The sequence below is a fragment of the Sprattus sprattus genome (genome assembly GCF_963457725.1).
Source record: "Sprattus sprattus genome assembly, chromosome: 3".
Taxonomy (NCBI): domain Eukaryota; kingdom Metazoa; phylum Chordata; class Actinopteri; order Clupeiformes; family Clupeidae; genus Sprattus; species Sprattus sprattus.
Genome location: NC_137922.1, coordinates 34,943,454 through 34,961,846, shown reverse-complemented (window position 1 = coordinate 34,961,846; position 18,393 = coordinate 34,943,454). Strand labels below are relative to the sequence as shown.

General features: G+C 41.3%; 1 protein-coding gene across 1 annotated transcript in view; it reads left to right on the top strand.

Moving 5' to 3' along the window:
- Positions 1-4,243: 4,243 nt before the first annotated feature.
- hid1b (HID1 domain containing b) overlaps positions 4,244-18,393 on the top strand; it is a gene marked incomplete at its 5' end in the record, with an annotated part of 33,041 nt that continues 18,891 nt past the window's right edge. Inside the window, 9 exons of the mRNA XM_080835892.1 lie at positions 4,244-4,309; positions 5,250-5,399; positions 6,388-6,558; positions 11,910-12,026; positions 15,901-16,007; positions 16,390-16,506; positions 16,631-16,859; positions 17,337-17,393; positions 17,810-17,950. Of these exons, the coding sequence (XP_080692018.1) occupies positions 4,244-4,309; positions 5,250-5,399; positions 6,388-6,558; positions 11,910-12,026; positions 15,901-16,007; positions 16,390-16,506; positions 16,631-16,859; positions 17,337-17,393; positions 17,810-17,950 (1,155 nt within the window). The remainder of the gene's footprint in view (positions 4,310-5,249; positions 5,400-6,387; positions 6,559-11,909; positions 12,027-15,900; positions 16,008-16,389; positions 16,507-16,630; positions 16,860-17,336; positions 17,394-17,809; positions 17,951-18,393) is intronic.

Sequence of the window (18,393 nt, the reverse complement as noted above, 5' to 3'; positions counted from 1 at the left end):
TTTGAATTATATTATAGGTTTTAGATGATGCAGTAACTAGTAGCAGTGGTGACCTAACAATAGTTTCTGGCTGCAAAAAGTAGGGTCATGGCTCAAATCCATAAATACCTTTGACCCTCTATTCCGAAGGAGCTGCAGCTGTGGGTGTCCCTAGACTAGGAGTGAGTCACTTCTCACCCCGCTCCCTTATGTAATGATGTTTGTACCTGAAGTACTGGTGAAGACGAACTCGTGTTTATTTCCTGGGAATCCGCTGTGTCTCCGGGTTCCATCGCTCTCCGTAGCGCTGGACTCGCTTTGCTGTTGCCTGGCGTCTGTGACAGTAATGGACCCGTCTGTCTCCCTTCGTCAGTGGAAAAAAGCGGTGTTGATAGGCTCATTTAACGTCTGACTTGGCTTCGATTGCTCCAAGGGTCACACATGTGACTGTTCCATGTTGACAGTGCTGTGAAAATGACCATCCCTTACGGCAGACATCTGTGTACAATATATTTATACATACAGTAGATCTGTGTAAAACCACAGAAAACCTTTGTTGCACAAATCCAGTATTTGTTTTGATGTACTGTCCAACTGTATAAGTTAGTGTATGGCAATGGATGCTTTAGGCTTCACCTGGTCAAAGGGGCCATATTCTAACAAAAATAAAAGTATGTAAAATTCACTGGTGTCATGTCCCTTCTTGGCAGTAATACTGTGATACTCTAAAACTATGGGTTGTCATAATATAATGCAAAGTTGACTGCCTTATATCTTTCTCTCAATGAGACCAAAACATAGCAGCTCAAAGAAAGACTCAGTTTAGTATTAAGGCATGAAGCACCTTTTTATTATTAAGTCTAAACAAGCAATTCAACCAATCTAGCAAGTAATTAGCGCTTGGATGGCTTAACACCATATACAGTATGCTTTAGAGCAAGATCTAATTATATTAGCAAATGTCAAATGTGATCAATATCACAAGACACCAGGATAACACCACTGAAAGGCTTTTTCCATGACGAGCCTGTTTCAAGAGCTCTTAACATGAAGAGTGCATCATATAGCCTGTCTGTTTTCGAATTAAGACCCACCTTTCTGGTCTTGAAGTATACTTATCTCATAATTATTCCATCTATGCTATGTTATGTAAAACAGACAGAGCTAGCTGCCTGCCAACTGTCACAAGCACAGAAGGTAACAGACTGGTGAAGGGATTTGATATGGCAGCATGCTCTACAAGCACTCTGAGATATGCACTCTGAGATAGAACATGCACTTGAATATCTTTTGACAAGGTAGACCATCATTTTCAAAGTGGTCTGACTGCAAAAAAAAAACAAGTTTAAATAATAATAATACAAAAATACATTTATATATATATATTTCTTAAAGGGCTGACAAGTTAGCACATTCTAATGACCCCCATGTTTGTTAAGATCATTTGCTGGTTCTAGCAATGGCACCATAATATTTTTCAACATACCAACCCTATATCTGAATTTTATAACAGTAGAAAATATGATCCACTTCCAACCTGTAAAATGTCAGATCTTGATACTCTCATTTGAAAAAGAAAAAAGTCATACAGTGCCAGTGCTTTTAGTTTAATGGTTTACCCTTTTCAAGATCTCTACCAACCATCACTATGAGCAACTGCCACCAGCACCACCTTTTCCCCCACCCAATTGCCTGCACCATCATACTAATGTCAACTTTTAAATAGCCATCCTTTTCACCATCAAGGCACTATGCAGGGCTTGTTTGCCAGACCAAAAGCACTGACTAGTCACCCACGCTTTTATAATCTCAAGTAATAGAAGAGCATGGTTTACCAGAATCACGGATGACATTACCACCAATCCTCCATAGCTTTGGTCAGTTCATAATGCAATAGCCAGGGAGTGTGCAAGGGAATTGCAAATTACAAAAGGGCTTTGCAACACATAGCACTGAAAGACATTAAATCCTCGGCCAATATTGCCATGGATTTATGCTTGCTTTGTGGTGGGTTCTGTTTATCAGGACATAGCCTTTCTAGAGATCAATTAGAGGCATAATCATATATGGCGTCGACATAACACCATTTTACTCACTTTAAGCTACAGTAAAAACAGACATTTTTGTTAGTCTTGTAAAAAGCAGAAAGTTATACAAAAGGTGAAGTAGTCTACTTTACTCTCAGTATAAATTCACACTTGATTTTCTTTTGACTGGAAAAAAGAGGAGCAGCTTGATTTATCTTCTGAAGCCTGTAGCACACGTTGCCTTTAGAAAATACAACTGTTACTGAACAAAGTTTTCTGAACAAAGTTTAGGAAGATGTTATGCAAACTCGCTACCTACAGAAAAACACGCTAAAAATAGTAAGAAACAGGCAGTAGGTTGCTTGACGGGGTTATACCATATTCAGCACGTTGGTAAGCGGATGTGATACTTCAGTATTCATCACACTGACTATCATACACAGAAAAATTTGTTTTTTTCCATACACCTGTATGTTTGAAAATGTATGAAAAAACACTGAGCATGCCCTTGTCTGTCAGTCACGAATGAGAGAACTAAATCCAGTCCGTGCTGGAAAGGGGGTGCATCCTCACCAGACAGCAGACATAATCAGCCTCTTGTATTGTAAGACCATACTTCTCTCCTGGGTCTGTTAATGACACTGAGTGAAGAGGTACAGAGGTGGACAAACAGGAGAGAGGGATGTGTCAAATGAACAGTCTTCTTTAAAAATATGAAATGTGTCAGAGAGACCATTAACGAACAGGACCATTCCACATACACCATGATAGACATGAGAACACCGGCAGAAATACATGAATACATAACTGATTAAGCAACAACACATTTCAACCTCAAATGCTGTAAGCACATCAAGAGAGAAAGAGAGTACATTTTGTGCCTGGTTGCTTTTGTCATAGTTGTATATGTCTCCAGGGAGAAAATGCCCAAAAGCCCAAAGACAAACATTAGATTTAGGCAGGGACACTATGCAGAGGAAGGCAAAGTAAATATTCTAAATGAAAAAAAAGTGGACAGAATAAAGGGTCTTATAGTTTCCAAGGCAACCTTGAACCAAGCTCAGCTTTTCTACAGCGCCACCTACTGCTGTTTAAGCAAACTTGGAAGGAAATTTTACATGACGAAATTATTGTATTAATGTATAAAGATATTGATCGACAAAACACATTTTTTTTCAGTGTCATTTCCATGTCATTTAATTTGTGAAATGTGTCTAATATTACTAAGCCCCTAGGGTAAAAAAGTAAAAACAAAACAGGAATACTATCATCTTCACCAGGTTGCATGTATAGCAAGGCCAACAGCTAACAGCATTGCCTGTTTTGAATTGATCCCAGATATTCAAATGGCCTGTGCCTAGTCCACTGGCACTCACAAATGCAAAGACAGCATTTGCTGATCCTCAGGAGGCTTAATTAATATTGAGGGATACTGTTAGCCCAAGAAAACTATATTGAATCTTTTTGCTGTTTGATTTAAAACCAGAGTCTTGTGCCCTTGAAGACCTTCTTCACTCATAATGTGATGTTCTCTAGGAGGGTTGAGCTCAGGTGTGTGACCTAATGAAGACAGAAATCTGTCCCTTTCATGTAGGTAACATATCTGTGACCAAATCGTTTCTAATTAGATTTTGTCGTAATTCGATTAACTGGGGATAAGCTGAAGAAGTCAAGACCTCACACACAAACTGGTATTTTTGCATAGGGTCAGCATGACACTGCTGTCCGTGCGTGTGCTGGGGAGAACATGGCAATTCACCTTTAGATGGCAGTATAGGCCCTGAACAACATTTGTAGGATTTTGGTAGGCTATATCCTTAATTACTTCCCCCTTACTGTTAATTTAGTGGTTACAGTTTTAAAAACGCCTGAAGCCGGTACCATGCATATGTCTCTCGTGAACAGCAATGTATAAGACAACGAGACTACATACACTAAACCAGGGGAAAAAACTAAAGTTTATACTTGGTCAAAATTACCCTTCAAGTATCTTAACATGCGTTTAACACAAACTTGATTAGCATAGACGAAAACGTGTTTGCAATAAACCTTTTACATACGTCATATGTGAACAAATATTGGCAGTTAGTTGCTAGACCCGGAAGTTTCTTCCTCAAGATCCTGCTCACTTCAAGTGGTTGTTAATACCCGGGCGCTCGCGCTGTAGAGGTGAAGGTAGGTAATACACGGATGAAAGTAAACCGGAGACTCAGCTGTGCGTGGAGAGGAATATAAAAATGGGGAACACTGACTCCAAATTGCGTTTTAGGAAAGCGGTGATACAGCTCACAACAAAAACACAGGTTTGAAATATATCGTTACTCTGTTTCTTTTTTTAGGCTACTTAATTAGCCTTGGTAATACCGGGTTTGTGAAAGAGTAATTGGTTTCCAGATGGCATCAAAAGCAGTCGCCAAATAAGCTGCAAGTGCGTGGTGCTTGTGAAAAGTCAAGGTTTGAGCAGGTGCGGCTCGTAAGAGTTTGACAGCTCAGTTTGACTTACTGTATTTAACAAATTCGAAAAATATAACGTGAAATATTCTTTAAAGTAGCTCGGTGGTAACATCAAATAAAGTCTTGTTTGTAATTTATTTAGGGTAACTTGTTTTGAAATTGAAATGACTGAAAATGAAAACAGTAGGATACTTTCAAACAAAGACAATTTTCTAATTGAATGTTCAGTTGTAGGCCTACTCGTTATCTTGGAAAAATCGAATTTATTCAGTTGGCTTCATTGATACTTGAAACATTAAAACATTGAAATGATTTGCCTTCTAAGGTGGGCTCTACGAAAAGTGAAATTGCGAGAACTAGTTATTCATAGATTTGGTGGCACAAATTTAAACTTCTGTCACAAATTATGTTGAATTGTCCAGTAAAGCCAATGCACATCACCAATAGTATATACTTCATGCCATTTATGTCTTAAGTTTACCTTTACTTGACAATTCTGCTGTATTCCCCTTTCCCACTCTACTGCAATTGTTAAACGAGTAATAATTCACAAAATTAGTTGTTTGTCAGTACCCTTCAGTCTATCTATGTAATACTGCACTCAGTGAGTTACATAACAGTCCAGTTATAACATGTTAGCCTAGCCTGAGTTGACAGCAGTACTCTGAAGCAGTACCCTCTCTCTCTCTCTGCATGCCAACCTAGTGCCTTGTGTAGCTTTTCCGCTGCATCTTTCTTTGCTCTGCTTTGCTCGCCATGGGGAATGTAACTGAACCATGTCTGCCTCAGCCCGTGGAGGCCACGGATGATGCATTCTGGGATCAATTCTGGGCCGACTCCACCACCACCATCCAGGATGTGTTTGCCCTGGTTCCAGCCGCCGAGATCCGAGCCGTCAGAGAGGAATCCCCCTCCAACCTGGCAACCCTGTGCTACAAGGTACTGAAGGGGTTTCTCAGACTCAGTGGGTCTTTGGTGGGTTAAATGATGGTTATCAGGTCACTGAGTCATGTTAAAGTTAATGTAGAGAATGTGTTGGTTGGTGGTATTAGTGAACTGGTATGAATTCACTCAAACCTTAGTGTTGCTTAGGAGGAGTGCAAATATAAAGCGGTTCCCTGATGTTATACAGAAGATTAGGGCAACTGTTCCATCCATTTACTGTGCATGTATGCATGTGTGTGTGTGTTTGTGTGTGTGTGTGAGAGAGAGAGAGATGGATAGACAGATAGATAGATAGATAGATAGATGGGGAGAAAGAGAGGGAAGTTTGAGTAAAAGAGAGTGTAAGGAGGAGAGCGGATTTCCTTTCAAATGTAGCTGTTAACAGACACAGTGTCTTTTTGCCTCCCTCTGTTTGCACCCAACCCTGCACATAGTGACCGGAATGCAATTATTGGCTTTTCCCACAATAGCCTAGAAGCAGGGGAGGCAGAAGGACCTTTGAGAAGGGGTTTTATACCCCCTGCAGAGCTCTAAGAGGCTATGAGAACATGATGTGTGTTCTCAGGGAGATAGGACAGGTTATGCCCTTTAAATGCCTGTAAACGCCTATGTGTCATGTGTTTGCAGTGTGGGCCCTATGGTGGATTTTTAAGATTAGTGTAGTACAGCTTCCAATCACAATGATGGATTCACTGGCAAACAGAGATGGATAATAAGGGCTTTACTATTTGGATTGGTTTTGATGTGTTTACAATTTAAATGAGCCATTATGTTTGTCTCTCAGTTTGTGTTTGTTTGTTTGCATAAACTCACATACAAACTATCTCATGTACCACTCACAAACACACACACAAACACACACACACACATGCATATGTATAAGCCCTTAGTTGTGAAATTAAAACAAGAAAAACATTGATTTGATCATTTGCACGCTTATTTTCATCCTAGTTAAGACTGTGTCTCTGTTATTCCCTCCCAGGCAGTGGAAAAGCTGGTCCAGGGAGCAGAGTCTGGCTGCCCTGGGGAGAAGGAGAGGCAGATCGTGCTGAACTGTGCTCGCCTGCTCACTCGAGTCCTGCCTTACATCTTTGAGGATCCAGACTGGAGAGGGTTTTTCTGGTCCACTCTGCCCGGCGCTGGACGGGCTGGGGTAAGACTATGGGGGGATAGTGATGATGAACATAATGATGTGCCATCATGAAACCGCTTGCCCTGCCTTGTCTGTGAAACCGCTTGTCTGTATGATTTTAGCACCTTCTTTTTGTCTCAGTCCCATTTTCTCTTTCTGTTCCATCCTGTCTTTCTGACTTATCACATTATATTTGACCCCGCTGCTTTTCATTGTTTTAGCCTACGCACACGCACACGCAAACGCACGCACGCACACACACACACACACACACACACACACACACACACACACACTAGTTAATGCATGCATGCACACCAAAGTGCATATTCTGCCCTGGCTCTACCCTTTCAATCTTCATCCCTCACTGTAACACAAGTTGATGGGCTTTTTAAACAAAGTGCGTTCGGACTGCTCTCTTTCACATCTTGCTGTGCTTACACACGGACACAACACCTCTTTGCCCCTCTATTTGGCTTCTCTCATTTTAGGATAGTGAGTGTTTTCAGCATGCCTTCTTCCAGAGGTACTACTTTGAGAGAAAATCTAAAATAGTTTGGAGAGCTTTTACTTGTGTGTGGTGGTGCGTCCTGCTGGGTTGGGATGCAGTGGAGGATGATAGAGAGAGAGCGAGCTGCTGTTACACAATCTCATGTCAATGTTAGCCAAAGCAGATTGCACAGTTAAACGCTTCATCTCAAACAGCAGGAGGAAGGAGAGTCTCCTGGGAGAAGGGATTGGATCAGAGCCCAACTCATAACTGCTGTAGTCTCTTTCATCTGAGGCCTGGGTGTAGTGGCTTTGTGGTTTTGTTTGAGGTTACAGCGATAGTTACACTTTTGCTGTATTGTATCTTTCTTTCTCATTGGGCTTCTAGTTCATATTTTGATTCTCTTTATTGTTGCAACATATGACACAATAGAAACTTTCGAACTGCATAGTTGGTATTTTTTCGTAGTGATGGGTACTGGGTTATGAAACATTTTTCTTGCATTATCAAGAATGCTGTCTCAAAAATATTTCCCCAATTGGTGAATTCTATCCAATAAAAAAGAATGTTCCTAAATTGCCACCCCAGCATCAACAAGCACAGTTGGTGTCCCAGCATTGCAACAATTTAAACACCAAGTATCTTGACAGGAAGCTGTGAACAGGCTGCAGTTACACAATATCCTGTCTGAGCACTGGACCAAGTGTAGTGCATGGATTCCACCAGTTTTTGCAGAGACTGGATCTGACCTCTCAGGATATCAGTTACTCTTAACATCACACTTCCAAGTCTCTTCCTTTTCCATCCTTAAAGGAACAGTACGTCATACTAATGCAATACACTTTTTGTCAAACTTAGCTAATTATCCCTGGTGCTGTAAATGGGAAACACACATAGTGGCTCAAATATCAACAACCTTTTGCCAGAACCGCGGACTGCATCTTTAAGTGGGTGGCTGTCCTGTTCTCTAAGATATGGTTTCTATAGACGCTTAACCACAATATTGCGAATTTCATTAAAGTGCCATTCCAAAGGTCCCAGGATGGCCCCTCCTGATATTATCCTGCCCTTGATTCCATGTTGTGTTTTCACAAGACCATGTTTCTTCAGTTCCTCTACCTTATTTTGGATTTTTGATCAATGCCCAGTGCTGGAGAAAGGCACTGGTATTGTACAAATTATAAATAGCATTTATAGGGTTCCCATGGTCATGAAAGTCATGGAATTTTAAAATCCAATTTTCGAGGTCTGGAAAAGTAATGGAATTCTGTATATGGTAGCAGTTGTCTTGAATAATGCATAACCCGCGTTGGCACATGTCTGTCACGGGTATATTCGTTGTCCTGTTTTGCTGAGTCAAGAAAATGAGGCAAGAAATGTAATGGTCCTTAACTGAGACTATGAAACATCTGTTAAGCCAGACCTTGTGGCCTCAGTCTCTACAATGGGTAAATCTCGATTTCACGATTTTGCTGCTGTGCTCTCGTGTGTTCTGTAAAGAATTATTTTTAAAAGAACGTTTTAAGGGGAAGATCAATTTCAACGACATTGACAAATACGATAACTCATCTTATAGTGCCATTGCTTTGAAAAGAACCTTGATTATTTGTCGGCAGAGTAAAGATAAGGCAGCCTAACGTTATTGCTTATACGAGTTACATGGCTTCATAACGACCTATGCTAGCAAGGAAACCTGTGGTCCTTTTCCTCTCAAAAGGCTTGAAATGCTAAAACAGTAAAAATAAATAGTTGTTTTCTGTCACCAAAATCTATCATTGTATCAGGCCCAAATGTATAACCCTCCACTGTAGGGTATTCAGTGATAGCCTTTTCACGTCTATTATTAGAAAACAAGCCAATTTGACCGTTTTGATTGCAGAAAAATGACAATTAGTTTTGAAGCACAATCCTGTTGTGAATATGTTGATGTTGTAGCCTACACTTTGGATATGTTTTCATTTCATCGACTGAGCTAGCCTACACCAACAGTGTTCCTCTTCAGTTAGAATTCAGCCCGGGCTGAACACCTGACACAGGTGTTCTAAACATACAGGGCAGGCTTATCTCATCCAGGTCCTCCGTTTGATCTGTCAGCACCTCTTTTTCCCCCTAGTCAACTCTACACCAACCTGAACTCACCTTTCACCAGGCCGGCCTTTCTTTCTTTCACCCTCTCCTCACCTCTCCTATCCTCTCCTCTCCTCACCTCTCCTATCCTCTCATATGCTCAAGTCTCCCGCCCTCCCTCTTCTCCCAATTCCTGCTTTTCCTCTCCTGTCACCTCCTCTCCATCTCTCCAGTTAGTATAGTCAGCGTGAGAGTTCAGGGGCTGTAAGTCGAGCTGTCTGCTGCGTCGGGTGCATGCAGTCCCCTTCCTTGTCCCACTCTCCTCCTCCTCCTCTCTCCCCCCCCCCTCCTCTCCTCTCGCTCCCCGTTCCATGGGCTTGAACACTGCAGATATTGTGCACTTTGCCTCACAAATGGAGACTGGGCTGGTGTTGAATTACCACTAATTAAAGCCTGGATGGACTGCAGAAGCCGAGTGAATGCAGGACTGCTGTGGGAAGGCAGGTGCTTCTAAGTGTGTGTGTGTGTGTGTGTGTGTGTGTGTGTGTGTGTGTGTGTGTGTGTGTGTGTGTGTGTGTGTGTGTGTGTGTGTGTGTGTGTGTGTGTACGCCACATATGTTTGTTGGAAAGCTCTTTTCTGGTTTCTGTGTGTTGTATGCACTGCATGATTGTCGGCTGTGTCATATCCCTTGGTTACTTTTGCCAAACATTCTTTGTAGGTGGAAAAGCACTCATGTAAATCCTTGGTCTCGACATGGATCATTTGTCTTAAAATACTTTAACATTAATTGTGGGGAATCTGTCAAGGTCAATGTCTAGTTCCGTAGCTTCATATGTTTAAGAAGGATTGAAAGATATAACTAGAAAATGCATTTCCTGAAGGAAATACCAGTGCATGAAATGCAAAAGTTAGGAAAGGAAGAAGAAAAGAAAGAAGAGTGGAAGAAGGAAATAAGAAAGGAAAGAAGAGTGGGAGAAGGAAAGAAGAAAGGAAAGAAGAGTGAAGAAAGGAGAGAAGAGAGGATGAAGGAAAGAAGAGTGAAAGAAGAAAAGAAAGAAGAGTGAAGAAAGGAAAGAAGAGTGGAAGAAGAAAAGAAACAAGAGTGAAGAAAGGAAAGAAGAGTGAAAGAAGGAAATAATAGTTGAAGAAGGAAAGAAGAAAGGAAAGAAGAGTGAAAGAAGGAAAGAAGAAAGGAGAGTGAAGAAAGGAAAGAAAAGTGAAAGAAGGAAAGAAGAGTGGAAGAAGGAAAGAAGAAAGGAAAGAAGAGTGGAAGAAGGAAAGAAGAGTGGAAGAGAAAAAGAGAGTGAAAATATTGAAAAAAGGAGATAAAAATGGAGTGAAGAAGAGGGATTGAGTGTGAGAGAAAGTAGACTGAGAGGGATAGAGAGAAAGATGGAGAGATGGAGAGAAAAAAAAGTAGAGAATGGAAGGTGTCTTAATGTTCCTAGTTACAGTTAAATTGAGAGGGACAGAGAAGAGGTTCCTTTGATTTGGTGCAGCTGCCAGTGAAGCACAGGTGCAAGCCAGTTTAAAGACCCTATTATGATGTCATAATGGCCCAATGTAAGTCAATGGGAAAATTTAGATTAGTTTTTATCTAATATCTTAAAAAGTATAAAGTTTAGAAAAGTGAAAAATACATAGCATAAGTGTCCTTTACAAGACCTACGTGACAAAGTTTGAATGAAGTTTCTACGTTAAGCGGTTCGGGCTGAATTAATCGCCGAAAAGGGTAACAAGAACTAGAAAATGCATTTCCTGAAGGAAATACCAGTGCATGAAATGCAAAAGTTAGGAAAGGAAGAAGAAAAGAAGGAAGAGTGAAGAAAGGAAAGAAGAGTAGAAGAAGGAAAGAAGAAAGGATAGAAGAGTGAAGAAAGGAGAGAAGAGAGGATGAAGGAAAGAAGAGTGAAGAAAGGAAAGAAGAGTGGAAGAAGAAAAGAAAGAAGAGTGAAGAAAGGAAAGAAGAGTGAAAGAAGGAAATAATAGTTGAAGAAGGAAAGAAGAAAAGGAAAGAAGAGTGAAAGAAGGAAAGAAGAAAGGAGAGTGAAGAAAGGAAAGAAAAGTGAAAGAGAAAAAGAGTGAAAATATTGAAAAAAGGAGATAAAAATGGGAGAGAAAGTAGACTGAGAGGGATAGAGAGAAAGATGAAGAGATGGAGAGAAAAAAAAGTAGAGAATGGAAGGTGTCTTAATGTTCCTAGTTACAGTTAAATTGAGAGGGACAGAGAAGAGGTTCCTTTGATTTGGCGCAGCTGTCAGTGAAGCACAGGTGCAAGCCAGTTTAAAGACCCTATTATGATGTCATAATGGCCCTATGTAAGTCAATGGGAAAATTTCGATTCGTTTTTATTTAATATCTTAAAAAGTATAAAGTTTAGAAAAGTGAAAAATACATAGCACAAGTGTCCTTTACAAGACTTACGTGACAAAGTTTGAATGAAGTTTCTACGTTAAGCGGTTCGGGCTGAATTAATCGCAGAAAAAGGTAACAAGAATAAGAAGAAGAAGAAGAAGAAGAAGCCTAGGAATAACAATACAGGGCATTTCATGCACTGTAATAAGAAGAAGAAGAAGACGAAGAAGCCTAGGAATAACAATACAGGGCATTTCATGCACTGTAATTATTAAATTCAAAGCTTTTGAGCAATAGATCTTTAGCTCACTGTGTAATTCAGACAATGTGGGTATGAGAAGATGTGCCAACATCTGTGAACTGAAAAATAAACATGGACTGTATGGTGTAGTGTTGTATGTCTGAAATGCTGAGCTGTGGATAAGTATAGTGTCCTCTGCTGATGTTGTGTCCCTACAGGAGGATGAAGGGGATGATGAAGGTGCCAGGCCACTGGCCGAGTCTCTCCTCATGGCCATCGCTGACCTGCTCTTCTGCCCAGACTTCACCGTGCAGAGCCATAAGAAAGCTGGACTGGTGAGGATCATTTATTACAGTGCATGAAATGCCCTGTATTGTTATTCCTAGGCATTTTTTTCTTCTTCTTCTTCTTCTTCTTCTTCTTCTTCTTACCTTTTTCTGCGATTAATTCAGCCCGAACCGCTTAACGTAGAAACTTCATTCAAACTTTGTCGCGTAGGTCTTGTAAAGGACACTTATGCTATGTATTTTTCACTTTTCTAAACTTTATACTTTTTAAGATATTAAATAAAAACGAATCGAAATTTTCCCATTGACTTACATTGGGCCATTATGACATCATAATAGGGTCTTTAAACTGGCTTGCACCTGTGCTTCACTGACAGCTGCGCCAAATTTAAGGAACCTCTTCTCTGTCCCTCTCAATTTAACTGTAACTAGGAACATTAAGACACCTTCCATTCTCTACTTTTTTTCTCTCCATCTCTCCATCTTTCTCTCTATCCCTCTCAGTCTACTTTCTCTCACACTCAATCTCTCTTCTTCACTCCATTTTTATCTCCTTTTTTCAATATTTTCACTCTCTTTTTCTCTTTCACTCTTCTTTCCTTCTTCCACTCATCTTTCCTTCTTCCACTCTTCTTTCCTTCTTTCACTTTTCTTTCCTTTCTTCACTCTCCTTTCTTCTTTCCTTCTTTCACTCTTCTTTCCTTTCTTCACTCTTCTTTCTTTTCTTCTTTCCTTCTTTCACTCTTCTTTCCTTCATCCTCTCTTCTCTCCTTTCTTCACTCTTCTATCCTTTCTTCTTTCCTTCTTCCACTCTTCTTTCCTTTCTTCTGTCCTTCTTTCACTCTTCTTTCTTTTCTTCTTCCTTTCCTAACTTTTGCATTTCATGCACTGGTATTCCCTTCAGGAAATGCATTTTCTAGTTTTTATATATACACTCAAAAACACATTATAGAGGCATACAGTCTACCTGTCATATATACACTCATTAACACATTATACAGGCATACAGTCTACCTGTCATATATACACTCATAAACACATTATAGAGGCATACAGTCTACCTGTCATATATACACTCAAACATATTATACAGGCATACAGTCTACCTGTCATACATACACTCATAAACACATCATACAGGCATAGTCTTTCTGTCTTCCTGACAATATTTTTAAAAGGCTACTTCCTTCTTTCTCTCTCTATCTTTCTTTCTCTCTCTCACTGACACACACACACACACACACACACCCACACACATGCACACACACACGCACGTTTCACAGCAGATTTAGCAGTTGTTTCAGTTACTAATGCTAATTTCTCTTACAGTTTTAGTTTGAAATCAGTTGCAACACTCTGTCACACACAAACATACGTACACAGGGATACTCATATTCATTCATGAACTCAAAACCATTTGTGTTTAAAATACTGGGTTGGTTTTTCCAAAATAAAGTAATTGCTCTCCTCGTATGTATGCCCCCTAGAGTGCCTTCCCTCCCAGCAGCTCTGTGACGGGTATTGTAAGCTCACATTCTTGGACAAGCCCTAAATAATTAGTAACACGCACAAATTTGGACGGACATTTGCATGATATGAAACACACACAGTTATACACACAGACACACACACACACACACACACAAACACACCCACACACACACACACACACATACACATAGGCATACACACAGTCATTGCAAATACGTGTGTGAGAGCTTTCATTGCGGGGCAGTTTCCTATTTGCTCAGTGGATCAGCGGTTCTAACCTTCTCCTCCACTGCCCTATTCACAAACAGGAGCCACATCCACACCCACACCCCTCCCACACTCCTGAGCCCTGTCACTCATTAACCCCCTGCCTAACGAAGTGTGTGTGTGTGTGTGTGTGTGTGTGTGTGTGTGTGTGTGTGTGTGTGTGTGTGTGTGTGTGTGTGTGTGTGTGTGTGTGTGTGTGTGTGTGTGTGTGTGTGTGTGTGTGTGTGTGTGTGTGTGTGTGTGTTATTGCATGTGTTAGTGAGTGCAAGGGGGAGATATGGAAGCTGATGGACAGGAATGGAGGGAAAGATGTAGACACAGAAAGAGTACATGGTATGGTTTGTCAGGCGGTGGGGGGTTGGGGTTACTAGTGTGTGTGTGTTTGTGGCCTGCATGTGTGCTGTTGGTCTGGGTAATGGGTCTTAACAGGCATCCGCCTGAGGCTGTGTTTGTCCCCTCTGCTGGAGGATAAGGCCAGTTAGCTTCAGACGTTGGTTAGATCACGGGCACTGAACAGAACATGGCTGACCTCATGGGGTTGCTAAGATACGTGCCTCGACACTGATATGCCCAAGCACTCACACCTCCTGGGTTTTCTTCTCCCCCCTCTCTCTCTCTCTCTGTCTCTCTCTTTCTCTCTCTGTCTTTTCCCATTTCTCTCACTCTTTACTTTCTCACACCCACTCATGGAGTTATAATGTGGGATTTAGGAGATCATACCAAGATCCCAGGGAATTATTAGATCTATTAATAGAATATATTTTGGTGTGAGCTCAAATCAACATCGATTCAAATCGCCTGAGGCAGTCGCCTCTGTGTTCATTACATTCAGTAGCCATATTGAAGTGGCCGGAGCGACTGAGCTTATCTGCGAATGAGGAAAAGTGGGAGCACTCTGAGTGATAACAGTTGTTGCATGTGGTCACTAGTTCAGCCTTCCAGCTTGTCTGAACACAGTCTTACCGCCCCTGCTGGCAGGTGTGTGGTCTATTTTTACACATCTTGTCACAAACTTCTGTTATCTGGGAAATGTTGGGACAAATACAGCTGTTTACATTTTGAAATATATATTGTATTCAAAACCAAATAAGACATGTTTTATTTTCGTAAGAGTTTTTTTAAGTTCAGAAAGTGTTTTCAGTTGTCAGCTGTCATGCCACTCTTAGTAATAGCACAGAAGTCATGGTCAGTCCATTAAAAATATGACTTCCTATATACAGACTCTCTGCCAAGTAGCTTTTGTATGTAGGATTGCCACTGACACAGCTGTAACTGAAATAAAGATAAAGCTATCAACACTGATATACTCTGTCCTGTGTTTACCCCCCCTTACTCCGTTAAACAGATATGAGTCTCTGTGACTGGAGTCTCGTAGCTCCTTTGTGATATCTTATTCGAAAAGACACCAACAATTACACCAATTTATTGCATCTCTCTCTCACACACACACACAAACACTATCAAAAGCATTTGCACACAAGTAAGCACAGATACACACTCATCCATGAACCAGTGCACAGTTCCCTGCTAGCACTGGGAGGAGACTGCTATTTTCTGCGGTGCCGTTGACAGAGTTCACTCCTAGTGAGTCAACGTTCCACCGCCTCCTCTCCTCCTCTTCACACACGTCAGTCCTGGAACAAAGCCACGAAATCAAACAAAACAAGCCTACCTCTTTCAAAACAGCTATTAGCATGTCAATGCAGCATGGCTGTATCCCATTTACACGCACACCTTTGTGTACATTCGCATAAACTATTAATGTCATACAAGTATATGGATATGGACTGTCAGAAAGATACTCCTTTTATGCCACCAAATTCAGAAGTAAATGTACAGATATCTTTTTGTCTCTAGCTTTTGTTGGTGTTCTGCGCTTACACCTAAATACCTACATAGACCATATATACGTACATACACCTATAACTTTGGTTGAGTACACTCACATTTCCAGCTTTTCTCTGCCATGCTGTCAAAGAATAAGCCTGGATGATCATGTATAACTTGCGTTCATTGAGCATAGCCCAGAAATCGTTTAAAAGTTATTTTAAATTGATTGAGTTTTGGAGAGAGAAAGAGAAACATCAGGCTGAAACCATGGACTTCTACTGGCTTTTCTATTATAGTGCTCTATGGTATGAAACACAGTGTTGTATTCCCATAGGATGGGCCAGAGGACATGCAGTCTTTAGACAGCTGTGAGTACATCTGGGAGGCTGGAGTGGGCTTCGCTCATTCACCCCCTCTCAACTACATTCATGACCTCAACAGGTGGGTTGTTATATCTCTCTTCTCTCTTGATGGTTTTGTTACCCTGTTCTTCCTCTCCTCCCCTCTCAGCTGCCTTGTAAGCGTAGATTTAATTAAGAGCGAGATGTTTAGATGGTGGCATGGTCATCATTGTCCTCTTACATCGGAACAGTAACATAGACAACATGGCTAATGAGATCTACGTTTCTAGATTGTAGATAGTTCTTTGTTCGAGAGAATACCCTTTCGCCCTGACATTGACACGTTGTCAGGTCCTTTGGTCTTTTCTCTCTTTGGTCAGTGCTACATTCAGTTTGTTTTTGTATAAGTAGGTTTTTACATTCAACAAGCTTCTCACATCCTGCTTCTTTCTTCCTACTCCCATCCCCTCTCTTGTGTTCAGGACGGAGCTGCTGAAGCTGCTCTTGACCTGTTTTTCTGAGGCCATGTACCTGTCCCCCTCTACAGACATCAACACCCCCAACCCCTGGGTCGCCTTCTTCTGCTCAGCCGACAACAGGTAGAACACAAGCACCCACAAGGTAAAACATTCACACATCTTTAATACCAATTTTAAAACCTCTTGCTCACGACATTGTTCCTTTCTCTCTCTCTCTCACACACACACACACACACATTCTCAGACATGCCCTCCCTCTCTTCACCTCTCTGCTGAACGTGGTGTGCGCCTATGACCCTGTGGGCTTCGGCCTCCCCTACAACCACCTGCTGTTCTCGGACCAGCGCGAGCAGTTGGTGGAGCAGGCGGTGCAGGTGCTCATGGTGGCCCTGGAACACGACCAGGTCATCGCCGCCGCAGCCCAACAAGCCCTGGACCCCACAGCGCCCTCCTCAGAGCTGGAGGAGCAGGAGGTGAGAGTAGAGACTACAGTGATGCTATGAATGATGTTATTCCAAAGGCACAATGGACAAAATATGTTTATCAGTATTGGTGTGTATTCTGTGCATGTTGTTTCTTTATTCTTTCTCGGATTGGAAGTTTAAGGGTAGACAAATAGAAAAGCTGAAAACAGAGAAACAGACTGTAGAATGCACAGAAGAAGATCTCATCATGCCTTTATAATGTCATCACGGATGTAGCTTTAAAGATCTTTTGACAAAAGGTGCATGCCATATCTGAAAGACAGATGCTATAGGAACATTTCAGCTTTTAGTTCATATTTCTATTATAGTTAAACGCCATTTATTGATGACAGTGTTTGTCTATCGTATTACTATGTGCTGTGTTCCCCCAGGACTGTTATTTCTTGTTACATTCATGAGCGTATCTGAATTACTGCTACTCCATCTCAATCTCTGCCCCTCTGTCTGTCTGTTTCTGTGTAGCAGCCAGTGGGCCCTGACAACCTGTTTGTTAATTACCTATCAAGGATTCACAGAGAGGAGGTACTCATTTATTCCTATTCCCTCTACTAATGCTGAAGTGGCTTTTGTTCTGCTCCCAGCTCTACAATAATGAGTTCCACCTTCACTGGACTCTATCTGCTGTTTAAATCCCCCATGTTTCCGTGTCTCTCCACTAAACCCTGAATGCCAGGGGAATCATCTTTTGCCAACTACCAACTGTTTTCTTAAATCATCTGAATCTTTTTTTTTTTCATGTTAGTGGTGAAGTCCCCCAAAAGTATAAAAGTCTTCAGTGAATTGTTAATCTCATCCTCTCTGGTTGATTTATTGTTTGCTTTGGAAATTGTCTGAATCAGACCTCTCTTCAGGCTGTTTGTATGAGGCCTCCAAATAGCCAGCACAGTGTATTTAACATCATCTTCTGTGTATGACTGATATTGCGCCTCCTCCTGCAGGACTTCCACTTCATCCTGAAGGGCCTGGCTCGGCTCCTGTCCAACCCGCTGCTGCAGACCTACCTGCCCAACTCCACCAAGAAGATCCAGTTCCACCAGGAGCTGCTCGTGCTCTTCTGGAAACTCTGCGACTTCAATAAGGTAGATGCTTACTTACCTACTTAGCTGCTTCTTGCATACCTAATGGACTAGTTCAGGGGTTTTCAACTGGGGGTCCGTGGCCCCTTGGTGGTCCGCGACAGCATTGCAGGGGGTTCGTGACATGAGCCTATGTTGATCAGTTCACCATTGACTTTTTTATTTTTATAAATTCGCTTTGGTATTTCAACACATTTCCAGATTACTCTTGAATATCATGAAAAATTTGAAAAATATGTCAGTCTAAATAGTCTGAATAGCCAAGTTGCATTGCCTGAAATATACTGATGTACACCCATATTCAGCAAAGAAATTACACTTACAATATTGCTACAAGCGGAATATGTGCGCGGGGGGAGGGGGTGTGGTGGCGGAGGTTAGTGACCTTCAGTGTGACCAGTTTAAACATCTGGTGTATCATAATTATTCATCGACAGGAGAATAAA